The sequence below is a fragment of the Balaenoptera physalus genome (genome assembly GCF_965194825.1).
Source record: "Balaenoptera physalus genome assembly, chromosome: 11".
Taxonomy (NCBI): Eukaryota; Metazoa; Chordata; class Mammalia; order Artiodactyla; family Balaenopteridae; genus Balaenoptera; species Balaenoptera physalus.
This window is the reverse complement of record NC_138896.1, coordinates 39084778-39110763: the sequence shown is the minus strand read 5'-3', so window position 1 is coordinate 39110763 and position 25986 is coordinate 39084778. Positions and strand designations below refer to the sequence as shown.

Below are 25986 nucleotides of genomic sequence, written 5' to 3'. Positions count from 1 at the left end.
CTGGTTCCCAAGATTTGACCTCTAGATGGAACCTCAGGGAAAATACCCAGAGGCTGCAGGTACCATCATTGGAAAAGGGGGAGGAGGTGCTGTGTAACAGATCCTGTCTCCTAGACTGGAAACCATCAAGGTTAACTGCCCAGCCTCAGTGTTGTACTCTGGGGCACATGGTTGGCATTTTTTTTTTAATTTCCAAGGAATGTATGTAAATTGTGGGCTACGGTGGCCCAGTCTGGACTCAGAGAGAATGACAAAGGGAAATGAATCCTTACTGTAAGGCCTCTCCTTCCTCATATCACCCTGGATACTTGTATTCGGGGGCGGGGGGGGGGGGATGCTGGAGTCAAATATCAGTCCAGGAGACAGAACATGGAACGGCAATTGCACGGTTAAGGAGATTAGAGACAGGACTCTTGGGCATGTGTGTGAGTATAACTTGTGGAATTAGAAAGCATACACCCTGGCAAATACACACACACACACACACACACACACACACACACCTTAGACTGCTAGACTGTGGCCCATGCCTGTTTTCATCTGGGCACATGGCTGCCTAAAATAGACACTGTATGTCCCAGTTTTTCCTGCAGCTAGGGTTAGTCATGTGACTATGACTGACCAACGGAGTGGAGAATATTAAAGCAAGCACTCAGGCCCTCCCCTCCCTCATCCCCATCCTTCATTCCACTACCTGAAATATGAACAGGTTATAAGGCAATCTTTGACCAGGCTGATGAAGGCAATGCCTATAGATGCCAGAGCAATGAAACTAAAGCAGCCTGGACCACTGAGACTGTGGAGATCCCATATCAGCCCTGGACTGCATATCCTTGGAATGCTATGTGAAAGAGAAACAAATTTCTACCTTATATTAATCCATTTGTTCTGTGATTTCTTTTACTGCAGCCAAACCTGTTTGTATAATCTACAGCCCTGTCTTGGTCAATGAAATTCTACTATTAGTGATTTACTTGTTTCATAATTTACTTGTTAGACAAATATTTATCAAGCTTTGAGTGCTCTTTTTTTATCCTCTTAAATAGGAGCTGGCAGGTGAGCACAGAGCTGGGTACCAGAGAAGGGAGTGAGTTGGGTCCATCAAAGGACTCAGAAGGGGGAGGTGAGCTCATCTATCTGCCCGTCTTTCCCAGGACCATCTTTTGCCTTGGTTTCCACAAATGGCAGTTATCATCTTCTGTCTGTGAAGCAACTGTTTTTAGAGAGGGGAACTATGATTGCCATGAAAATCTAGAAGGGGATGAGGGACTTCCCTGGCAGTCCAATGGTTAGGACTCTGTGCTTCCACTGCAGGGGGCACGGGTTTGATCTCTGCTCGGGGAACTAAGATCCCGCATGCCTCGCAGCATGGCCAAAAATTTTTTTACATAAAATAAAATTAATTAATTAATTAAAAGTTAGACGGGGATGAACAAGTTCAAGTTACCAATGACTGAAAGAGGACAGAGCTCTGTATCAGCAGCTCCTGGACCCTGGGCATTTGTCCAGCAAAGATTGACGACGGCACAGAGCAGAGGGAGCATTCTCTCTGGATTGTTGCTAGAAGGAAGTGACAAGGGAATAGTTGAATGGAAGCTCACCTTCCAGAGGGTGGACCAGGGTGGATGTGTAAGTGCAGTGCAGTGGAAGGTGAAGGTTGCAGAGGATGGGACTTCCCCACCAAATTCCCAGGGGAGGACAAAAGCCTGACCATTGGAAATGTGATTTTTAAAAAACCAACATGTTAAATATATATGAAAGAGAAGCATAGAAATAAAAAGCATAGGTTGACATTCAAAGTGATCTATAGCTGTAAACATTGAAAAGTTTTCAGGTACGAGAGAGAAACCTACCTCCATCCCATTCAAGTAACCCGTGCCACTTCCAGACATTTTGTTCCTGAGGTGTCTCCTATAGATTGGCCTTTGTTCCACCTCCTCCTGGTATGCCTTCCTGGACCTTAGGGCTGGAAATGTGGAAGACATTCTTTTTCTTTTTTTGGCCACAGCAGATAGAGCAAACAAAGGCCATACTTTTTGATGGCAGCTTCCTGATTCTGAGATCACAGCTAAGACGTGCGTTTCCTGGGGCCAACAGCTGCAGTGATGGCCTCCTGACTCTCATCCTCCTAACGGTGGCAGGGTTGGTAGCTTCCTTGGCAGCTCAGTTCTACAGTGGGTTTTTTGAAAAATTTTATTCCTGGAGGTTCAGTCTATATTCCACCCCTCAAGCCCTTTCAAAGACTTTGTAAGCCCTCAATTACTATGTTACATCTCTTTCTGCTTAAAATAGGTACAGTGGTATCTGTTATCTGCAACTGAACCCTGATGATAAAAATGCCTGACATAGGGACTTCCTTGGTGGCGCAGTGGTTGAGAGTCCACCTGCCAATGCAGGGGACACGGGTTTGAGCCCTGGTCCGGGAAGATCCCACATGCCACGGAGCAGCTGAGACCCTGCACCACAACTGCTGAGCCCGCGTGCCACAACTGCTGAAGCCCACGCACCTGGAGCCCATGATCTGCGGCGGGAGAGACCATCGCAGTGAGGGGCCCACGCACCACGTTGAGGAGTGGTCCCCACTCGCCACGGCTGGAGGGGTCTGCGTGCAGCCCTAAATAAATAAATAAATAAATTTATTTTTAAAAAATGCCTGACATAGAGTAGGTGGTGCTAAATATTTGTTGAATAAATGAATGAATGGGCAAATGGAGACTGCCAAGATGTCTACAGTCGGTTGGGCAAACTAGTTGGACTCAATAGAGTGGTCAGAGCAATCAATGGACATAAGTGGACAGTGAAATCAATTTGGGATTCTAACCGACATTTTAAAAAAGATGAAATAGAATAAAAAATCGCAGAGCAGATCACATATAGTAAATGTAAGTATTGTTTTGTGAAACTTTAGCTTCATACACACATACACATTTTATGTATATGTGTATACATACACACACATTTGCAGTGATAATGATCCAAATATTCAACAACCAGCATGACAGACATAAGTCAACTGGAATGGATGTCAACAGTATCTACTGGTTGTCTGAATACCAGTATAAAAAAAAAAATCTTTGTAGTAAAAAAAAAAAAAGTGATTGAAACCCATTGGTCTATGGAATGCAGCTTAAGGCTTTTGGGGGAGGGGGGTGGGAGGTAGTGGGCACATGTTTCTGAGGACCCTTCTTTAGGCATTGTCCCTGGCTAGAGGAACATAACCTTGACACGTTCCTGCCTTTGGGGGAGGAACAATCCCCCTGTGTTGTAGAAACCTGTGTTTCTGCCCACTGGCATCCATTCCCATCCCAACCCCCATCTCCCTGCCTTTGGGAACCTGCCCTGCCCAGGCTTCACGAGGTTCTGCCAGTAAATTCTTCCAGGGTTTTGTATAATGGGTGCTGAAGGGAGGGGCTTGGGGCTTTATACACATTTGCCCACCCCCTCCCACTGTCCAGAGGGGCAGCCTCCCTCCCAGAGACAGAGAGACTGAGGTCCCCACAAAGCCTGAAGCTGAGGAGGAGACACCTAACATCAGCAAGTGTGTCCCTGGACCCCTGAGGCCAGCCTCACACAGCTATTGGCCCAACACTGTTCCTTTGGTTTTTATTTTTAAAACAAGTTAGTTAGTCTTGGGTTTCTTTCAGTTGCAGCTAAAGGAATTGTGATTACTTCATAGCTCCTCGAAGTGGTCAGGGGCCCTCTTTGCCCAAGTGACTGAGTACTGATGTGACTCAGAGACTCCTGGAGCCGGGAAGAACAAAACTCCCGACTACACAGGCACCCTACGCTTAGGCAGTGTGGGCAGGGCACCAGGTCAGCCCATCCCTCTGTTACCCGAAGCTGCATGGAGACCTCTGGGGACCTTCTTCGTTTCACCTGAATGCAGAGGTCGTGGGGAGCACTTTATGGCCCCTCTGAGGAAGCCCCGTCATAGGCTAACCTGTCTGGAGATGCTCAATCCACTCCCGTGGGTGGAGGGCAATGGAGTAGCACACTGGCCACCAGGTGTGACTACCCACTTCTGTCCTCCAGGTAGAAGCCCCGGGTCTAAGGGCTGGCTACGTCCGGAGGAGGCTGCGGTCAGCTCTGTCCTCTCCCTCCAGGCCTGTCTTCCTCCCCGGCTGAGCTGACAGCCCCTCCCCAGGACCAGCCTGTCCTGGGAAGAAATAAGATAGGAGCTGTGTGTTCTGAGCCCTGCCCCTGTGTGTGTGTGTGAGTGAAATGACCTGAGGTTGGGCATGAGGTGACCTCCCTCAAGACATGCTGGGCCGGGACGAAGTGAGAGAGTGGCATGGACATATAATACACTACCAAATGTAAAATAGCTAGCTAGTGGGAAGCAGCCGCATAGCACAGGGAGATCAGCTCCGTGCTTTGTGTCCACCTAGAGGGGTGGGATAGGGAGGGTGGGAGGGAGATGCAAGAGGGAGGGGATATGGGGATATATGTATACATATAGCTGATTCACTTTGTTATACAGCAGAAACTAACACACCATTGTAAAGCACTTATACTCCAATAAAGATGTTAAAAAAAAAAAAAGACATGGTGGGCCTCTTCCTCTCTCAGAGGAGACCCTTCCCATCCTCACAGACAGAGCAGGGAACCCCCCTACCCCACCAAACCCCCGGAACCCAGGCTAAGTCTGGGACCCACCGTGACTCCAGCACGGCCACCACCAGCCCAACTTTCCACTGAGGAGCCACCTCAACTGGGGTTACTCCCATGGTCCCCCAAGTTCCCTGGAGTACTGACCACTCCAACTTCATCTGCATCCTCCACAAGCAGAGAGCCTGTCCTCTACTCATCACCTCCAAACCTTTGTCCCTCTGGACCCCTGCTTGGAGGGCCTTTATTCTCGGCCTGCCTAAATCCTAGTCCCCCTTCAAGGCTTCACAAAAGAGCACCACCCCCTCCTGTGGGCATCCAGGCCTGTCCTGGGCATCCTGTGTAGGCCTCGGTGCCCCCCTCTCTGTACCTGCAAACACTTCTCACTGCCTGTCTTCTTCTCGAGGAAGCTTTTGCTGCCCTCTCTCCACATCTCAGACTCTTTCGGGCAACTGTTCATCATTCTCCCCAGACTACCTTGAGAGTTCCTTCAGGAATGAGTTGAGTGATGGGTGATTTTCACAAGGGCAGTTTTCTCCAGAATTCTATTTTGGATTTCCCAGACTGATTAAAAATTCCAAAAAATTTGAGGAACTGACAGAATTTGTGTATATATATCTAATATATCGGCAAAGAGACAACGTGGAAAACTGAACAAAACTACTACTGTCTTATTTTCCATTGTTTCATAAAAACACATTTGAAGGCCAAAAAAGTAGGAAGGATGTAATTTCAGAGTAAAGAATCATTCTTTAGGACTTCCCTGGTGGTCCAGTGGTTAAGACTTCATGCTTCCACTGCAGGGGGCATGGGTTTGATCCCTGTTCGGGGAAGTTCTGTATGCCCCACGGTGCAGCCAAAAAGAAAAACTGGCTCTGTAAATATGTTTATCTTTATTTATTTTTTAAAATAAATGTATTTATTTATTTATTTATTTAGGCTGCTGTGGGTCTTCGTTGCTGCGCACGGGCTTTCTCTAGTTGCTGCGAGCGGGGGCTACTCTTCGTTGCGGTGCGTGGGCTTTTCATTGCGGTGGCTTCTCTTGTTGCGGAGCACGGGCTCTAGGTGCGCAGGCTTCAGTAGTTGTGGCTCACGGGCTCTAGAGCTCAGGCTCAGTAGCTGTGGCGCACGGGCTTAGTTGCTCTGTGGCATGTGAGATCTTCCCGGACCAGGGATGGAACCTGTGTCCCCTGCATTAGCAGGCGGATTCTTAACCACTGGGCCAGCAGGGAAGTCCCCTAAATGATAAACTCTTTAACAAAAAAAGCCCTTATTTTCTTCATTTGGCTGTAGACCAGTGAGAATATTGTCATGGAAACCAGCAGATAGATGCAGGAAAGAAGAAGACACTGGAGGATGTCCGCCCAGCCAGGCGCTTCCTGCCCCTTTCTCCTCAGACAAGACTGGGCTGGCCAGGTTTGGGTCCCAGCCAAAGGGCAGAGCCAGGGCCGTGCTCACAGGTCAGGTGGCTCAGTGACCACCCACCTCACCGGCCCTGGGGACCCTAGTGATCTGGCTCCCACCCCCTCACACAGCACAGGTGTCCTGGATTTGTGCTTGTGACCAGAGCCAGCTGGATTTGGGAAACAGGCCATTGGTACAGGAAGAAGAGGACTTGGAGTCAGGAGCGCGGGGTCCAGACCTGGCTCTGTTGAGTCACCTGGGGAAGTCCCTTCCTTCTCTGGGCCTCAGTTTCCTGACCTTAAAATGAAGGCTCTATCAACTAGACTTCAACAAAATTTTTTTTAAAAAGGAAAAAAAATGAAGGTTTTGAACTAGTCTCTGAGGCTAATGTAGCCCCTTGTCCTAAAAAAAAAGAGTATTTTGCATAGAATTTAGAAGTTCAGGGGCCCACCACCCACTCAGGGCCTTCAATAAACCTCCATGGGGCCCCTGGTCCTCAGATCAAGAATCTCAACCTGCCAATCCTGACACACAGCCATTGGCCTCTTGCCCCACACCTGCCCCTTTCCTGAGCAGTCTTAGACACTATTTACCAATTATCTACCCCTCACAAATACCGCAAGGAAGTATGTAACTCTGCACAAAGAATTATTATCCCCTGGGGTTCCTCTCCAGTTCACAATGAGCTTTGCAGATGGAAAACTAATGATGATAGAAATCCCTTTAGGGGACAAAGCCTTCTGGCCACCCACAGCAGTGGCGGGGGAGGGGCAGTGGAAGAGCTTGGGCTCAGGAGCTAGAATGCCCTGGGTTTATATCTGGCTCTGTGACTTACTTGTGTTATTTGGGCAAGTTATTTTACCTTGAGCCTTCAGGTTCCTCAGCTGTAAAATGGACAGCAGAAACGATAGTATGCACTAAATATTCCCGGACTTGAATTTCCCAGCTTCCCTTGCAGAAGGTTGAAGTCACATGACTAGTTGCAGCCAATGGTCTCTGAGTGGAAGAGGCATGTGTCAGGCTTGGCTGAGGCATTTAGGGATCCATGTGCTTCCTCCATCTCTCTCTCCCATCTTCCATAAGGACCTTGGAGGCCACTCTTCCAGACGGTGAGGCTATGAGATGGGAGAAAGGTCTCCTGCCCCGCATCAAAATTTACATGACCGGTAAATAAAGCATTATTGTACCAAGCCACTGAAATTTCAAGAGTTCTCTGTTGTGACAGCCTGTGTTAATTACCCTAATACAGGGAGGGCTAACAGAGCTCATGGACACAAAACCCTCTGAGCTCAGTGGGAGCTGTTATCTTAGAGAAAAGACCTAAGCCCCCTATATCAGTCAGCTCATGCTGCCGTAAGAAAACACCATAGGCTGGGTGGCCTAAACGACACAAATTTACCTCTCACACTTCTGGAGGCTGGAAATCCAACATAAGGGTGCCAGCATGGTCTGGTTCTGGTGAGAACCCTTTTTCTGGCTTGCAGACAGCTGCCTTCTCTCTGTGTCCTTACATGGCAGAGAGGAAGAGAAGGCAAGCTCTCTGGTGTCCCTTCTCATGATGGTGCTAATCCCATCATGAGGGGACCCTCCTGACTTCATCTAAACCTAATCACCTCCCAAAGGCCTCATCTCCAAATCTCATCTCACTGGGGGATCTGGCATCAACATATGAATTTGGGGAAGGGGGGAAACAATTCAGTCTATAGCACCCCCTTCAAGTCAGGGCCCCTCAGATCTTTTCTTATGAGCAAAAATATTTTTTTTTTTATTGGAGTATAGTTGCTTTACAATGTAGTATTAGTTTCTGCTCTACAGCAAAGTGCATCAGTTATACGTATACATATATCCCCTCCTTTTTGGATTTCCTTCCCATTTAGGTCACCACAGAGCATTGAGTAGAGTTCCCTGTGCTATACAGTAGGTTCTCATTAGTTAACTATTTTATATATAGTAGTGTATATATGTCAATCCCAATCTCCCAATTCATCCCTGCCCCCCACTTTCCCCCCTTGGTGTCCATATGTTTGTTCTCTACATCTGTGTCTCTGCTTTGCAAATAGGTTCATCTGTACTATTTTTCTAGATTCCAAATATATGCATTAATATACGATATTTGTTTTTCTCTTTCTGACTTACTTCACTCTGCATGACAGTCTCTCAACAATAAATGCTGGAGAGGGTGTGGAGAAAAAGGAACCCTCTTACACTGTTGGTGGAAATGTAAATTGGTACAGCCACTGTGGAAAACAGTATGGAGGTTCCTTAAAAAACTAAAAACATACGACCCAGCACTCCTGGGCATATACCTGGAGAAAACCATAATTAAAAAAGACACATGCACCCCAATGTTCACAGCAGCACTATTTACAATAGCCAGGACATGGAAGCAATCTAAATGTCCATCAACAGAGGAATGGATAAAGAAATGTGGTACACATATACAGTGGAATATTAGCCATAAGAAGGAACGAAATTGTGTCATTTTCAGAGACGTGGATGGATCTAGAGACTGTCATACACAGTGATCTTACTAGCAAAATTTTAAAAGCAGAAGCAGCCAAGGGTGGGGTGAGGTGGGAGTTTCATCCAGAGGGAAATGGTGTGGAAGGCCTGCCTCCCCCAGTTCCCCTGAGGGCTACCTGCAGCTCTCCCTGAACTCTCTTCCTTCCCAGTCTTCCTCTCCTCACCCCCTCCATCTTGCCCCTATGCTAAGGTGGGTGAATTACATACAATTTACAAATTCTTTGACAGTTAATTGACTCCTTAAAACTGGAAGACGTCTAGGTCTTAGAGGTCATCTTTTCTTGCCTCCTGGCTGTTTTCTTTTTTTTTGGCCTAAGCCCAAGGCTTGTGGAATCTCAGTTCTCCCACCGGGGATTGAACCCAGCAGCCCCGAGTTCTAACCACTGGACCGCCAGGGAATTCCCATTGCCTCCTGATTCTTACAGAGGACGTGTCTGGGCCTGTGAGGGTATGAAAGACACCAGAGGGCGGGGCTGGCTTGTCCAAAAGATCAGGGTGGGTGGGGTGGTGGGCAATTTGGTGCAGCAAGGGCAGAGAGAGAGTCAGAACATCAAGAAGCAAGCTGTTTCATTTCAGCATATAAATTTTGCATAATTTTTCAAAATAAAGTTTTAGTTTACAGTTTTAAGTTTTAATTTGCAAGTAATACATACGGATGGCCCTAGGGCCCCTAAAATCGATCATCTGGCCTGTCCACGCCTGAGTCAGGGTCTCATAGGAGCACCTTTCCTAATTCCATCCTTTGCCCCGGGCCTGGGAGCCTCCTGGGCGCTAGAAAGGGTTTCTGCTGGTTTGGGCCTCCGCTCTGGAGTGGCCTGTGACCATTAACTCCCTCACCCTCCGCCCCCAGCCCAGGGCGGGCGCTGGGGGCGCCGGGTCACGTGGCAGCGGGAGGGATTATCCCCGCGGCCTCTCGGAGCCCGGCGGGACTTCTGCTTCCCAAGCGCATGGCCGCGGCCCTGGCGATACTCGCGGCGATGCTGCTCCCCTGCTGGGGCGCGTTCCCGCAATTTAAAAAGGGGTCTACAAAGGTGAGCTAAGAGAGCTTTTGGAACCTTCCACTCTAGCAGAGGGCGGTGGTCGAGGTATCATCGTCTAGCCAGAAGGTGCCAGGTGGGTTTTGAGAGAGAAGAGGGGGATGGGGGGGAACCACCCCATATTGGCGATTTCTTTTCAGGCTGGAAGCTTGATGGGTTCCCAAAGGACTTCAAAGCCCTGCTTCACCTCCCTGGTGGCTCTGGAGGGGAAAGAAAGTGGCCTTATAACCAGCACCATCCCCTCCCTCCCAACACCCACTCCCGGGCACTCGGTCTTGCCTCCCCCACCCCCTTACCTACCTGCTCTACGCGTCTACCCCTCTCCCTGACGCTCTAGGCACGACCCTTTCCTTCCCCATCTTTCTCTCCACCCCATTCTCTGCCCATGCCCCACTAAAGTGTGATCTGGGAGTATATTCTCCCCCCAACAAAGGTCACCCTTTGGGACCCACAGAGCTGAGGGAGGCCCCCAGGAGAGGAGAAGCAGAGGGAAAAGTACTAAACTGCCACCCTTCCTCTCCCCCTGCTCCTCTGAGTACTGATGGAGGGGTGCAGGGGTGGGGGGTGGGAGGTGGGACGACCATCTCAGGGCTTCTCTTTCTGGACCCCTGGGGCTTTGGCAATGTCAGGGACCCCCTGACCCCTACACACACACGCTGCCAGAGAGCTGGTGACTTAGGGCGTGTCCCCACAGACGAACGGGGCTAGGTGCTCCCACCACTCGGAGTGCTACAGTGACTGCTGTCTCATCAACTTGGACCACGGTGGTGCCTTCTGTGTCCCTAGGGCCAGAATAACCATGATGTGCTTGCCCCAGGTGAGACTCGGGTGGGGCAGCCCCTTCTGGTATGTAGGGTGGGGATGGGTTAAAAAACCCATGTGGCTGCACCTGCTTTTTTCACCCTTTCCTTGGGGCAGCCTTTTCCCCTTCTCCACCTGGCAAACTCCTAATCGTCCTGCAATACAACTCCAGCCACCTCCTCTGAGAAGACTTCCCTCCTTGGAGCTCCGACACCCTTGGGACCCAGACCCTCAGCAGAGCATGTATCTCCCTGACTTGCCTGCCTTCTGTCTGCCTCCGCCACTGGGCAGAGCTCTGCAAGGGAAGGATTAAGGCATATTCACTTTTGAGCCCCTACCCCCCCAGCTTAGTGCCTGCACATAGCAGTGCTCAACAAATGTTTGTTGCATGAATGAATATCTCTACCCTAACATCACTGCAGCAGAGCGGGTGGGAAAAGACCTCCCAACCCATCCCTACCTCCCTGCCGCAATGACCTAATTTCTTGAGCGGAGCTGCCACGGCAGGCCCACAGTTTTGGTATTGGACCTGAGTTTAAACCCTGGCTTTTCCAGCCGCTGTCTTTGTGACCTCAGACAGATCACTTCTGCTCTCTGAGGAGCCTTAGTTTCGTCATCTGAAAAATGGGGTTAAAGTACCCACCCCACCAGGTTGTTGGGAAGAGTGTATGGTCATGGCAGTGACAGTGCTCAATGGAGCATGGCTGTTAGTAGCTGGTGGAAATGCAGGGAGCAGAATGCATTGTACATCTTGTTCTTGCTTGCCTTTTCTCTGGCCCTGGGCCCAAATCTTTCTACGGGGGATGGGCTCAGCCTCCATCTCCCTGTCTGCGGAGCTGCCATTGCCCAGGGAGCCAGTCTGGCCACTCCTGTGGCCTAAGTCTACAGCTGGAGTGGCCAGAGGATCTTTTCATCATGGGCACTTGATCTACTTTATTTTGTCTAATCCTCAAAATAACAAATGGGGTTACTATTATTATCCCCATTTGACGGATGCAGAAACTAAGACAAAGAAGCCTAAGGTCACAAAGTTATCAGCTGTAGAGCTGACAGAGCTCACGTCGGTCTCACTCCATCACCTGTGCTGTTGCTCCTGCTCCCCAAGGAGTTTAAACCCCCTTCTTCCCTGCACCTTGGTAACTCTCAACTCTCTTACCCGTTTTCCGCAGACCAAGGGCGCCATCAACATCATATGCCCCTGCCAAGTAGGCTTAAGTTGCATACACAAGGACCCAGTCTGTACCCGCCGGTGCCATTTGATTTAGAGGAGGATGCAGGCTGGTCAATGCCACCCCTCCCTCCCTCCCTCTCCTCCTTGGGGGGGGCCCCATCTTGCTCAAAAGACATTAAAGTCACTTCCTGGCTCTGGCTTCTGTCTGCACTTCCTGGGAGAGGGAACTGGATAGGGATTGCTCCAGTCTGGGGGTAGCTGAAAGGGGAGACGGGAGGCATGATAGAGCTTCCCATGGGGTTTGGCCCTGTCTGGAGGCCTGGTGGCCTCAGGGCGGATCTGCGGGAGGGAACTGGGGGGGTGGGGGGTGAGAGGAGGCTGCATCCAGGAAGGGCCAAGCCTTGGGAAGGAGGGCTATGTGGGAGGGGCATGGTTGAGGAATGTGCCTCGAGAGAGTATGTTGAGGTGCTCATGGATGGGTATGTGGTAGGGGGGACTGAGAGGGGGATCTGAATGCTTTTCAAGGGAAACATGAGGGTGGAGATCATTGAGAGGTGTTTATGAGAATGCTTGTGAAGCATAAATGCAAAAATGTCCATGCCTGTGGTGGGAAAGTGACCTGGTGCATTGATCTCTCCACGCTCTCGAATATCATGAGTTCCATTTTATGGATAAAGAAACTAGCTCACACAACTCAATAACAAAAAAGCAAACAACCCAGTCAAAAAATGGGCAGAACACCTAAATAGGCATTTCTCCAAAGAAGACATACAGATGGCCAGTAGGCACATGAAAAGATGCTCAATATCGCGAATTATTAGAGAAATGCAAATCAAAACTATAATGAGGTACCACCTCACACCGGTCAGAATGGCCATCATTAAAAAGTCTACAAATAACAAATGCTGCAGAGGGTGTGGAGAAAAGGGAACCCTCCTACACTGTTGGTGGGAATGTAAATTGGTACAGCCACTATGGAGAACAGTATGGAGGTTCCTCAGAAAACTAAAAGTAGAGTTGCCATATGATCCTGCAATCCCACTCCTGGGCATTTATCTAGAGAAAACTATAGTTTGAAAAGATACATGCTGTTCACTGCAGCACTATTTACAATAGCCAAGACATGGAAAAAACCTAAATATCCATGGACAGATGAATGGATAAAGAAGATGTAGTACATATATACAATGGAATACTACTCAGCCATAAAAAGAATGAAGTAATGCCATTTGCAGCAACATGGATGGACCTAGAGATTATCATACTAAGCGAAGTAAGTCAGAAAGAGAAAGACAAATACAATATGATATCACTTATATGTGAAATCTAAAATACGACACAAATGAACTTATCTGTGAAACAGAAACAGATCCACAGACATAGAGAACAGACTTGTGGTTGCCAAGGGGGAATGGTGGGTAAGGGATGGACTGGGATTTGGGGATAAGCAGATGCAAACTGTTATATATAGAATGGATAAACAACAAGGTCCTACTGTAGAGCACAAGGAACTATAATCAATATCCTGTGATAAAACATAATGGAAAAGAATATGTAAAAAGAATGTATATATATGTATAACTGCATCACTTTGCTGTATGGTAGAAATTAACATTGTAAATCAACTATACGTCAATGAAATACATTTAAAAAAAATAAAGATAAAGAAACTGAGGCTCAGAAAGCTACATGACTTGCCCAAGTTCTCACCATGGGTTATCACCATGGGGTATTTTCTGCTGCAGTTATCCAAAAAACCAACCCAAACTGGTCTAGGTGCTGAGGGAATTCATTGGCGGTCGGAACTAGAAGTGCAGTAGCAGGCTGTCCTCAGGTGTGGCTGAATCCAGTAGCTCCATGGCCCTCAGGCTGGATTCCTCGCCAGTAGCTGCAAAAGTTCCAGGTGTCACATAATAATAACAGCTAAGATTTATTGAGCACTTATTATGTTCCAGACACTGAGCAAAGTGCTTTTGTATCTGTATCAACTCCTCTTATTCTCACAACAAAGTTATAGTAGGTACTATAAATATCCCTATTTTACAAATAGGGTATTGAGGCTCAAAGTACCCTTCTCAAAGGTTCAGAGTAGGGGTGAGGCTGGGATTTGAATCCAGGCTGTCTTGCTCCACAGGGCAGGCTCTTAACCACAAATCCACCTCACATATGCAAATCATGCCTCCCAGAGAAAGGAAACATCTGTCTCAAAATTCTCAGCAAACATGCTAAGATTGATTCTGATTGGATTTGCTTGGTCTGCATGCTCAACCCTGAACCAATCATTGTGATGGAATTAGCCGATTGACTTAGTCTGGCTTATGTGCAAGGGTGCAAAGGTGGAGTCAGCCTCTCTGGGACTATTCTGATGGGGGTGGGTGCAGGTTTTACCTGGTGTCTCCCTGGCCAAGAGGTCACCAACACAGTCAGGACTCAGAACACCATCGCCTTTCCTGGCCAGATCCTGGTGAAGATGCGTGGCCTCAGCTCTGATGTCTGGACCCCCTCTCCTGGGTCAGACTGGAACACTGAGACTCTACACTGAGACTGGAACACTGAGACTCTACCCCCAGTCCAGTCTGTCTTGGGGGTCACCTTGCCCTGGACCCACTCACCACTCCTCATTTGACATAACCACAGTGTAACTCAGAGATCCTTTGCCTCAGGCAGAAATCAGAAATTGCTTTTTCTCCTATCTCATTATATCTCAATCATTTCCCTCATGTCACCAAAGTGCTTTTTAAAACAGTAATGACTGCCTGATTTTATTATATACGTGGACTCATATTTACTTAACTATGTCCCTATGAGTAGACAGTAAGATCATTTCCAAGTCCAAACCATCTATGTTCTTTAGGATACAACTTTACAGTTGCAGAAGCAAAAACCTACCCTAATGATGGCTTAAGCAAGGTAGATGCTTTCTCTCTCATCTGGTAGTTGGGGGAGGCTGGCTGGAGGCTCATGCTGGGTGAGATTGTCCACGCCCCCACCTCCTTCCACCCTCTTGCTCAGCCATCTGCTGCTCTGTTTCCTTTTCTCTTTTTTTCCCCTTAATTTTTTACAACACGGCACACACAGAAACATCATATGTGTATAGCACCTTGGGGTAAGAGTAGAAGGGCCTTGGGGCCTTAAAGAGGCTCTCCTGAGCGCAGAAGGCATCCACATTTCCAGAGACACTAATCAGGAAGCTCTGCCCCAGGATGTCAAAGATGATGCATCACCATAACTGCTGTGTCCACATTCCAGTTAGAAGAAAGGGGGTAGAGGGACAGCAAGTAGCTCAGTCTTCCTAAAAGGGCATGACCAAGAGGCCACAGGAATTGTTTTCACTTACATCTGATTGGGCAAAATTTAGTCACATGGCTGCAGATAGCTGCAAGGGAGACTGGGAAGTGTAGTTTTCATGTGGGCATCTGTGTGCCCAGCTAAAGCTTGGAGGGTTCTATCATTAAAGGACAAAAGGAGAATGTATAGTGGGAGCAATTCACTGCCACAAAACCTTTTATTATTATTTTAACAAGCCAGGGTAACTTGGATCCCAGGACCTAGAGCTAACGATGTACTGGTAAGGCAGCTCGAATCGGGTAGTTTGTTTTGTTGTTGTTGATTTGTATGAGTTCTTTTTTTTTTAATTTTTACTGGAGTATAGTTGATTTAAAATGTTGTGTTAGTTTCAGGTGTACAGCAAAGTGAATCAGATATACATATGCATATACATATATCCACTCTGTTTTAGATTCTTTTCCCATGCAGGCTATTACAGAGTATTGAGTAGAGTTCCCTGTGCTGTACAGTAGGTCCTTATTAGTTTATATGAATTCTTTATATATCTTGGGCATTAACACCTTATTGGATATATCATTTGCATTATCTTCTCCTATTTGTTTATTTTTGCTTTTGTTTCCCTCTGCCTGAGGAATCACATCTAGAAATATGCAGCTAAGACCGATGCAAAGACTTGCCTATGCTTAGGTAGGAAGACTCCCATTTTTTTTTTCCTTTTTTTTTGCCATGCCAGGCATCTTGCAGTATCTTAGTTCCCCAACCCGGGATGGAACCCGTGCCCCCTGCAGTGGAAGCTCAGAGCCCTAACCGTTGAACTGCCAGGGAATTCCCAAGGAAGACTCCATTTTTGACGATTGGCCAATGACAGCTTTCAAGCTCTCACTCCCTTTTTGCCCCACATCTAGGCCAGCCGATAAAAGCACCTACTTCCTCCCTTGGTGCTGGTGGGAGGTGCAAACCACACAAACCCCAGCCTGCTCAGGAAACCCTCACCCTGGCCCCATCTCCTAGCCGCAGTAAAAGTCAAAGCCACCCGCCCCTTCATCCTTGCCACTCACACCTCCTTGCAGCTGCGCTGCTGTCCCCAGAAAGTTCCATTATTCGAGTAATAAACATTTCCATATTGTCTGGGTACGTGTGGCATCATCCATTCCAACATCCAAACCAATTTTGGGTAGGGAGTGATTTCACCCTCTGTGAGGCACCCAGAAAACCTGTGAGTTCTCCAGTTCTCTTTCCCTGCGATGGCTGGGTGACAAGGTGAGGATCTATTGCTGGGAGGTGCCTGGATTGCTAAGTCACCACAGGGAGGACAGTGGCCCCGGAGAGTGTCCTGACTCACAGCAAGAAATCCACTTGTGTTGTGTTAAGCCTCTGTGATTCCTGGACGGTTTGTTCCCACAGCATTTCCTTACCTACTGTGACTAATATGTGTAAAAATGTCTCTTGCTGCTCTGCCCGCAGCATTATCACCCGCTCCCACTCCCAAGACTTAGGCACTTTGCTCTGATTATCCGCTGCCACAACCCACTCACCATTTGTGTTTTGTGCGTCCTGGGCTTGTAATTCTCGTGCTCGCCAAGAAGGCCTACAGAAATGCGTTTTGGCGCACTGCATTTTCTCAAAGAGAGGGAGTTACTGAAATTCTAATTGAAAGCCTATGGAGGAAGGGAGTGGAAAGATGAAAACCAGAGTCTAATCTTCTGTTACTTGATAGCTTTGTGACTTTGGGGAGGTTTAGCAGCTTCTCTGGGCCTTAGTCACCTCATCTGCAAAACAAATATTCACAATGCTGTTTGTTACCAATAATACACAACTGGATTGGATGAGAGAGTCATCTGAGATCCTTCTAACTGAGGACTTCTAACCGTAAAGATAATAACAGCTTCTATTTATTGGGTGCCTACTCCATGCAGAGCAAAATATCTACTATTTAATTTAAGCATTGCATCATCCCTGTGATGTACTGTTATTATGCCCCATCTTGCAGAAGGGGAAACTGAGGCTCAAAGAGGTTAAGAAGGCTGTCCAAGATCACACAGCCAGTAGGCAGCAGAGCTGGGATTGAACCCAGATCTCGCCGGTGCCAGAGCCCAAGCACACAGACTAGATATTCTGCCGGCAGCAAGATGAGCACAGCAAATGGTCCAGGAAGCAGCAGCGGTTCTTGGGAAACATCAGCTTTATCCCCATTGCTTGCTCCTCTGTCCCTTTGGTCTGGGAACTGGCACTGCGGGCATCTCCCTGTCAACCCCAGGACTGGGCAATCACACCTCATTACCTACCCGCCAGGCCTCAGTCATATGGCACTCACATTGCAGATGCAGGGTATTTAGCTGGACCTTAGAGGCACGGCCACCACCTCTGGTCCATGATGTGGCGGCAGCTCCTGGTCCTCTTCTTCCTCCTCTCTTTTTTCTTGCTCCTCACTGTGGGCTCATTTTTCCAGGGAGAAGTCAAAAGTTTGGTAAGGAACGTAGAGGGCACACCATCTGCCACCATCCTAAGACTTTGTTTGGGGAGGGTGGGTGGGCACAGAGGCTCATGTGGGTGAAAGCTGGAAGTGGGGGGCAGCAGGGAGTGCTGGGTGGAGGATGTTTGGGGGGACAAAGAAAGCGCACCGGAGTCATGGGAGCCGTGCCGGGGTGCTGCCAGGTGCTCTCACTGCAGAGGTGAACACAACACAGCACTCCCATCCCAGGCTCGCTTGCATCTGGTAAGAGAGACAGACATTCATTCCTCCACACGTTTTATTGAGCACCTACTATATGTAAGTGATTTTTCTAGGTGCTAGTGATGGGGCTGTGAACAAGACACAAAAATCCTTGCCCTGGGAGAGCTGACATTCTATTGTAGGAGGCAAATAAGTAAAATATTAATGTAATTCCAGGTGATCAACACCTGAGGACAAAGAAAATAAGGAAGGGGCTTCAGGAGTTGTGGTGTGAGGAGAGGGTGCTCAGGGAAGACCTTACCGACAATGGGAAATTTAAGCAAAGACCTAAAGGGTGTGAGGTCTTTCCTAAAGGGAGCCAGGCAGGCAGTGGAAAGAGCAGTCCAGGTGGAGTAACAGGGCAAAGGTCTAGAGGCGGGACCTTGCCTGGCATATTCAAGGAATAGAAAAGAGGAGCGAGAGAGAATGGAAATAATAGGAGATGAGGTCAGAGAGATCAAAGGAACATTACAATATTCTCCTTTGTTCAGCAGTTTTGCATTCAGCGCCCACTGTGTGTGAGGACTTTAGTCCTAGCATCTAAGAAATACAGCAGTGAACAAGAGAGCAAAAATCCCTGCCCTCCTGGAGTTGAGGGGGAGATAGAAAAATTTAAAAACAAGATAAAGAAGATAATTTCAGAGAGTCAGATGTGTTGCGAACATGGTAAACCCAGGTGATGGGACTGCTGTGGCTGGGTGTCCAGGAAGGCCACAGCCGGGACCGGAGAGGGAAGCAGGCAGGCGGAGCTCACGGGGCCTGGCGTGCTGAGCAGGGCAGGCATTTGTTGGTTTTGTTCCCAGCTGTATCTCCAGGGCCTGGACACAGTAGGTGCTCAGTATTTGCTTGTTGAAAGACTACTGAAAATGTCTGATGGAGGGATGATGGGTGACGTCATAAGCTCCAGCACTGGGGGCCGTTGGTGTGTGAGTGTGTGTGTGTTTGGGGGGGGGGGTGTAGGTGACAATCAAGCTCAGCTGAAAGGGTAAGTCAGAGTTTGCAGGAGAGCAGCTTGTGCAGTGGCAGACAGGAAGGTCTGGCTCACCCTCGTGTGTACCAGAGGAGAGGTAACCTATTTTGGGGACGCTAAGGGCAAACCTTCCAAAACTGTTTAGTTCCCTCTAGGCACAAGTCAGGTCCTGCGGGTGCCTTCTGTCCCCCGCCCCCAGCCGCAGAGATGCCCCGGGGCCCCGTCCAGAGACTGCCCAGCCCGGCGGGTGGAGTGGGCTGTGAGGGCGCCGTGTGGGAGAAGGAGGCAGGCGGGGGCCCGCGGTGGAGTCGTCTCCCCGCAGGACACTGGGGAGATTTGCTTTCCGGGGCAAGTGCACAAGTGGATGCTGCCGCCGGGCGGCAGAGAACTGCGAGTCGCACAGCTCCTTAAAGGGGCCTGAGGGCGGCACGTGTCACACGGAGGTGGGTGTCGGTGCCCGGGGGAGCTGAGGGGGAGGGACCCACGGAAGGTGGAGCCTGGGCACACCCAGAGGCCAGGGAAGGCCGGGGGGGCGGGGGGGGGGGCGGAAATGACCCGGGAATTCTCTGCTGGGGAAGCCTTTGAACAGACCCAAGGTGGGTTCCCACTCCAGGGGCTTGGAATCCTGGATGGGGGGGCACGGGGCATGGCGATGCTTCTTTCTCTAATATGAGTTCCCTTTCTTCAGGGGTCATCTTAGCAAACCCTGAAAGTAGCACTGTAAATGGGCAGTTAGGTCTGGCCCTCACCCTCTCTACCTCTGCCTTAACCACTGTCCTCCCAAGCCCCAGGAGTTCTGCCGTGGCCTCCTGGGGGGGAGGTGGGCTGAGGCAGCCTCTGAACTGAGTGTGCAGTAGAGGGGAGTTGACTTACCTATGAAAGGATTTAAGGAGCTGAGATGGGGCTCCCTCTCAGTGTTCATCCACTTAGGACTGGCAGATGGGTTAACAAGGGAAAGGTGATGCCAGGGATGGAGTGAAGAGAAAACTTAGCAACACTAGGGGTCAGCCTGGAGGAGGTGACCAGAAACTCTGAGCAGCTGGGTGTGGAGGTCTTTATGCCCAGGCTCCTCTGTTGTGCACAAGCAGATGGGCCCCAGAGCTGGGCTGTGGTGAAAGTGGGGGCTGGCCCTCGGGGCTGAGGGCAGAGCAACCCCAAGGTCGGGGTCAAAGTCTCGCCTTTCCCAGACGTTCCTCAGCCTGTATAACAAATGTCCCTGCCAGCAGGGCCTGACTTGTATATTTCCGAAGAATGAGAAATCGTTTAAAATCATCTACGGCCATTGTAAGAAAATTGAAAAAAAAGAAGCCAGCTAAGAAAACTTTCTTTTAATGATCTCTCTTCCTTGCCTCCCCCCACTTCTCCTCCACCTACTCCTGTGCCTACCCAGAACTGTGTGTTCCTGTCCCTGGTCCCTAGAGCCTCCCCCAACAGGGGAAGGACAAGGAGGGAGGGGTGATGCACAATCATTGCAATAAAGAACTTTCAATGTTTGCTGGCAGCCATTGCCCCCCTTCCTTGCTGAACCCCAATATTGTTTGGGCAGTAATGTGTCCAGCCCTGGAGAGGGATCATAATTAGTCTAAGCCAGTCATGGCAATCCCATTCCCTTTGCTTTCCCAGCCTCCCTTGCAGCTAGAGGTGGTCAGGTGACCCAGTTGTAGCCATGGAGATGTGGAGACGTCAGCCCGGAGGCGTTAGGGCAAGATAAGAAGGTACCCCAGGAGAAGCACTCTGCCCTCACCCCCTCCCCAGCCCAGCCTCTACCCAAGGCTTCCTAGCACATGGTGAGAGGATCTGACGTTAGGAGCTGCTGTGAAGGCATTTGCTGAGAGGAGGTGAAGAGAACTGCAGGTCTGCCAGCACCCAAACAAATGCCAGTACTTCCATCTCTAGACTTCTTCATGCCTGAGAAATATTGGGTTGGCCAAAAAGTTCGTTCGGATTTTTTCTGTAAGATGTTATGGAAAACCCCAAATGAATTTTTGGCCAACCCAACATATGCCCCCTTTGTTTAGGTCGTAATTACTTGGGTTTTTGTTGTTGTTGTTGTTACTTACAGTTGAATCCAGTCTTAACTCATAAACCTAATGGTTAATCTAAGGATTCATTATCCCAGAACTACAGAATCCTGGGGCTGGGAGAGCATCTCAATTTCATTATCACTCTCCCTCATTTATGTGAATCTCCTCTCCAGCATCCCCACCGAGGGGTCAGTGACCCTCCGCTTACACATCTCAGTGACCGGCACCTCAGGACTGCCTAAGGAAACCCAGGTTTGATGGCTTCAGGGGGTATAAAATTTTTATATTAAGTCAAAACTAAATTCCTTACAATTCCACCCATCTGTCTTAGTGTGCATAATTGGGAAAGAACAGGGAATTGTAGAAAGCGTAGGAGGTGGAGTTGGATGGGTTTAGTAGCAACTTTTTCTAATTATATGACATTGGGCAAGTTACTTAACCTCTCTGATCCTTAGTTTCTTTTATCTATAAAGTGGACACAATGAATTCTCCTTCCCAAGGTCATTGTGAGAATTTTCTAGCACAGAGTAAGCCTATAGCAATTGTTTGTGGTCTGACCCCTTAACACACAGATTGTGTCAGCTAGCTGTCACATCTGAAAGTTTGGCCCAGAAAAGAGGTGAGAGCCCAGGAGAGGGGACTGGTAAGTTTTGATGCAGGGCAAAGAATATGGGCCATTGTAACTCCCCACCAGAGATGTGTGTGTGTGTGTATGTGTGCCTGTCTGCTTGAGAACTTGAGGGGCAATGAGGGCCTCCCAGGGAGGTGTGATTGTTCCTCAGAAATGGAAACATAGGTCTTCCCTGGTGGCGCAGTGGTTAAGAATCCACCTGCCCATGCAGGGGACACGGGTTCGAGCCCTGGTCCGGGAAGATCCCACATGGCGCGGAGCAACTAAGCCCATGCGCCACAACTACTGAGCCTGTGCTCTAGAGCCCACGAGCCACAACTACTGAAGCCCGCATGCCTACAGACCGTGCTCCGCAACAAGAGAAGCCACTGCAATGAGAAGCCCGTGCACCGCAACAAAGAGTAGCCCCCGCTCGCCGCAACTAGAGAAAGCCCGCATGCATCAACGAAGACCCAATGCAGCCAAAAATAAAATAAATTAAATAAATTTAAAAAAAAAAGAAGAAGAAGAAGAAATGGAAACATTCCCAGCCTGGCTGGGCCTGTTCCACAACCTTGTCTCCAGTCTGTCAGCCTCATCCTGCCTGGCCCCAGACCCATTCCTCCTTTTCGGAGGACGCCTGCCCTGATGGGGCGAAAAGCTTGATGTAACATCAAGGAAGACGCTGATTCAGCAAGAACATCCAGGAGCCTGGGGAAGGTTTGCAAGACGGGATTTAATTGCCAAGAATCCAATTAGAAGATGGAGGTGCCGGTGTAGGGGTGGCCAGCCAGCGGGAGGTGGTGGAGAAGGAGCGCCGTGTGGCGTGCCGGCCTGGGTGAGTGTCCTCACTCTCTGGAGCGTCCAGCATCGAGGCAGATGCCGAAGTTGGTGTTGGTGATGGAGCCCACGATGGTCTTGTCCACCTCACAGGTCAGACCCCGCTCACAGGGACACTTGTAGTAAACCCCATAGAGGGTCTGCAGAGACACGGAGCCAGTGGAGTCACAGGCTGTGGGAGCCACTTTGGGCATCGCCTGCCCTGCCTGACTCGTCTGTCTTTTCACATGGTGCTTCTCCGGACTGCCTCCCCAGGGGGCGCTGTGGGCCTGGAGGACTTGGGTTCTGGTCTCTGCTCTGTAGGCTCACTTGCTGTTATTAACTTGCTCTCTCTGGGAAGCCTCTATGTACCCATCCATGAAACAGGGATAACAGATGGCTGCCCCACCCATCTCACTGGTCTGTGGTGAGGGTCAAGAGAGGTGATGGGATGGGAAAGGGCTTTGAAGCCTGCTGACCTCCCTCTCTTCATCGCCTCAATTCCGTGTCCAGACGGAGCCTCCTCCCTGATCCCACCCACCCCGCCCCCCAAGCCTCGAGGGCCCTCCGCCTCGGAGCTGTCCTTCCCGCCCCGCCCCGCCCCGCCCCGGAACTCACAAAGGCGGAGCACCCGCTGCTCTCTCTGGCCTTGGGTGCGCAGCGGGCCAGGCTCAGGCCGGTATCGCGGTGGCAGCACTTGCTCTTGCACTGGATGCTGTTCAGGCAGAGTTCGCCCTCTTCCTGCCAGGGGCAGCCCATCAGCCCAGGCCCCCCTCCGTTTGCTCCCTTCTCCACCCAGAGCCCCACCTCGCTACCCACTACCCGGTTGGGGGGGGCCATGTGTGAAGGAACCCAACCCCTGGGGCTGGCGGCCTCTCCTCCCACCCCGACCCCCCATCCACCCACGTGAGAAGCGGGCAGTGTGGTGCCAGAGAAGCAGCCCCGGGTGGGGGACAGGACACCTGGCTTCTAGGACTGGCTGCGCTACCAACTCCCTGGGTGACCCTGGGCAAGTCACTGGCCCACCCTATGCCTCAGAGTTCCCATCTGGAATGGATACTTGTGGCCCCCAAACCTCTCTGGGTCCCCCAATCCCTCCAGGAGCCTGTGAAGGCTGAGGACCCTCCCTCCCTGGAAAACTCCTCCCTCCCTCCCCCCACAGACTCTTACAAATAATCTCAGGGGCATCCCGGACCCTCCGAGTCCATGCATGGCCCTGAGTTAAGAACCTGTGAACTGAGTTCTTAACCCAAAGGGCTTTCGCAATTGTGCCCTTGGTGGAGAGGCAGCGTGGGCAGTGGTGGGAGCCTGGCTCTGGAGCCTGCCAGCCCGGGCGCCAACCCCTGCTCAAGACTTTCCAGCTGTGTGACCTCAGGCAGGTGACTTAACCTCCCCCTGTGTCAGCTTTCCATTTGAAAACGGGGTTGATCAGAATAGTACCTATCTCACGTGGCTCTTATGAGGACTAAATAAGGAAGTATTCCTGAGGCATTTAGAGCTGGTCTGGTCAGGCTAGGTCAGAAGCCAGAATCACTGGGGAAGCTTTTTAAACTACTGAACCTTCTGAGCCAGAGTTTCCGGGGCAGGAGCCCAGGGCTCTGGATTTTTTTTTTTTTTTTTTGGCCGCGCCATGGCTTGCAGGATCTTAGTTCCCCAACCAGGCATTGAACCGTGGCAGTGAAAGCAGTGAAAGCGCTGAGTCCTAACCACCGGACTGCAAGGGAATTCCGCTCTGGATTTTTATAAAGTCCCCTCAGCCAGGTTGAACCGCTGCTCTGAGCATGCTCCATGCTGATCAGCCTTCTCTGGGGCCCCCGGGGAAGGGGCGTGGGACAGGAATGGGCAGTAAAGGAAGAGACGCCTTACCTCCCAGCCCTTGGGTAGCCCCACGTGGGGACAACTTGACCCATCCAGAGGTCAAGATCCAAGCTTAAAAAGAATTCCCACCTCAGGGTTCAGATGACTCCTGCCCTGAAGACCCTCTTACCAGGTTGATAATGAGTCCCCGGGGGTCGGGGACCGCATAGGCTACCGCGAGGGTGAGGAGCAGGAGGACGAGGACCTTCTCCATGATGAATGGGCACAGCTGGTGTAGGTCGTGGCCAGCAAGTCAGGTCAGGTGGCAAAAGACAGAGCCAGAGGGGGGTGGTGGGGCTATAAAAGGGGCCTCATCCACACGTGACCCACCTTCCCAGTCCCGCAGGGCCTGCTGTGGGCAGAGACCCAGCTGTGGCCAGTCTGCTGGGGTGGGTCCTGATAAGGTAGCTGGGCACCACCTGGCGTCTGGTGCCTTGTATGTGTGTGTTTGTGTGTGTGTGTGTGTGTGTGTGTGTGTGTGTGTGTGTGTGTGTGTTGGGCGGGGGGTGCTGATACGGCAGCATGGTTAAGAGTGGGAACTCTGGGACACTTTTACCTGTACGAGTTCTTAGCTGGGCAAGTTACCTGTTCTGAATCTGTCCCCTTATCTGTCAACTGATAAGATGGGTGAGAGTTGAGTGAATTAACATATGTTATATACATAGTATACATAGCCTGGAACAGGGCTCGGCCCGTGAGCAGTACACATTAGCTGCCATCACTGCTGTATTCACCTCTGGTGCCCTGAGCTCTGTGGCAGGGCTGGGACTAGGGTGAGGCAAGTGAGACACCTAGAGTGTGAGCACGTCCTTAAATTTTGCATCCTAGACACCTCTCTTGCCTCACCCCAGTCTGGGCCCTGCTTTTGACCTCACCCAAACCCAGGTATGTGGCAGTATCAGGCTCGCGTGAGGAGAGGGCCCAGTTTCCCCACCCTCAACCTTCCCACGCCCCCTCGGGGATTTTCAGGCAGGGCCGGGGCCCTGGGCTGACCAGCCCTGCAACCCCTGGCCGAGGGGTGTGTGTTCGCACTCCAGGTGTACCGCCCTCCCACCCTCCCACCGGGGGTGCCTGCAGGAGTGATTTAGGGGCCCTTAGGAAGTCCTTCTCCAGCGACTGTCTCCCGTTCCTTTGCACTTCACTTAACATCTGCAATTCCAGCATTAAAGACTCACCCCTTTAGTTAAGTCTCCACTCACCCTGTCCCCTACCCCAGGCCACGTGTGAGGAGGTCTCGTGAGCCTCTGACGGCCTGGGCTGAAGGCTGGGAAGGGCACAGCTGCCTGAGTGTGCTCAGGTGTGGAACCAGAGCAGCTTTCCCTGAAGGACTGGTCATTGTAGCAAAGCACCCCTTCCCCATCCCAGAGGTGGAAGACGGCGCCGCTGGGGAGGCCCCAGACTGGCTTGCCTTTATCCTGGCTTCAAAACTCACCATCACTAGCTACATGACCTTGGCCAAGTTATTTGAATTTGTAATCTCTGTGAGCCTCAGTTTTCTTATCGAGGCAAAGAGGTTGATAGCTCTTAGTAAAATGAGGATTGAATAAGACAGTGTATGTGAAACCCCATAGAAGTGCCTGGCACATAGTAGGTGCTCAGCCCGTGTAGCCAACCCCTGTCACTCCCCCTTATAGCACTGAGGGTGGCGTAGAGAGGAGCAGCTGGAGGAACCAGCCAGGAGACCCTCAAAATGAGAGAAACCCACCCAATTCCAGAGACATGGAAATGCCATTGATTAAAGGAACACTATCTTCTCTTATTTTTATGGGACTCAGTGTTTAAAACCACTTTTCCCCATGAGCTCATCCTGACCCCTCCTTCTCTCCCCACCCTTCTGTTCCCTTCTCGCCAGTCAAGACTAGGGGGCCTGGGAAGAAACTGGAACCGAGGAGGTGTTTCTATCTGTGATTGAAGCTATGAAACTGCATCAGTCCTAGTATTGCCAGCAGCCCACGGCCACCTTCCCAGAGGAGAAAGAATGGAGATTTTTCCATTACAAATGGAGAATATAGCAAAGAGAACTTTGGCAATGTTTGTGCTTCCAAAATGTAAACAAGAAGTAATTAAGGACTTCTTGGACCAAAACCTCATACGGTCTAACCACCCTTTCTCCAATGTAAAGAGTGTTTTGCTTTGGGTTTTCCTCCCCCCTCAAAAAAGA

General features: G+C 50.1%; 3 protein-coding genes across 4 annotated transcripts; 2 read left to right on the top strand and 1 right to left on the bottom strand.

The window, feature by feature from the left end:
- The first annotated feature begins 7373 nt into the window (after nucleotides 1–7373).
- CLPSL2 (colipase like 2) lies at nucleotides 7374–11717 on the top strand. Its single transcript, XM_082412696.1, has 3 exons — nucleotides 7374–9566; nucleotides 10267–10389; nucleotides 11543–11717. The coding sequence occupies exons 1-3, from the start codon at nucleotides 9483–9485 to the stop codon at nucleotides 11636–11638; spliced, it is 303 nt and encodes a 100-aa protein (XP_082268822.1). The 5' UTR covers nucleotides 7374–9482; the 3' UTR covers nucleotides 11639–11717.
- A 5462-nt stretch (nucleotides 11718–17179) lies between these two features.
- Nucleotides 17180–19853, top strand: CLPSL1 (colipase like 1). Its single transcript, XM_082413779.1, is given in 5 exon segments — nucleotides 17180–17299; nucleotides 18715–18863; nucleotides 18865–18958; nucleotides 19634–19813; nucleotides 19815–19853. Coding segments are annotated over 5 exon segments (552 nt in total). The 5' UTR covers nucleotides 17180–17203; the 3' UTR covers nucleotides 19848–19853.
- CLPS (colipase) lies at nucleotides 19722–24827 on the bottom strand. 2 transcript variants are annotated; one of them, XM_082412694.1, is made up of 3 exons: nucleotides 23956–24827; nucleotides 22587–22709; nucleotides 19722–22129 (listed from the first exon to the last, which is right to left on the bottom strand). In XM_082412694.1, the coding sequence occupies exons 1-3, from the start codon at nucleotides 24037–24039 to the stop codon at nucleotides 21998–22000; spliced, it is 339 nt and encodes a 112-aa protein (XP_082268820.1). In that variant the 5' UTR covers nucleotides 24040–24827; the 3' UTR covers nucleotides 19722–21997. The 2 variants fall into 2 exon arrangements, with proteins under 2 accessions (XP_082268820.1, XP_082268821.1); XM_082412695.1 differs by lacking the exon at nucleotides 23956–24827 and adding an exon at nucleotides 23139–23946 and having other exon boundaries at nucleotides 21792–22129.
- Between the last annotated feature and the right edge of the window lie 1159 nt (nucleotides 24828–25986).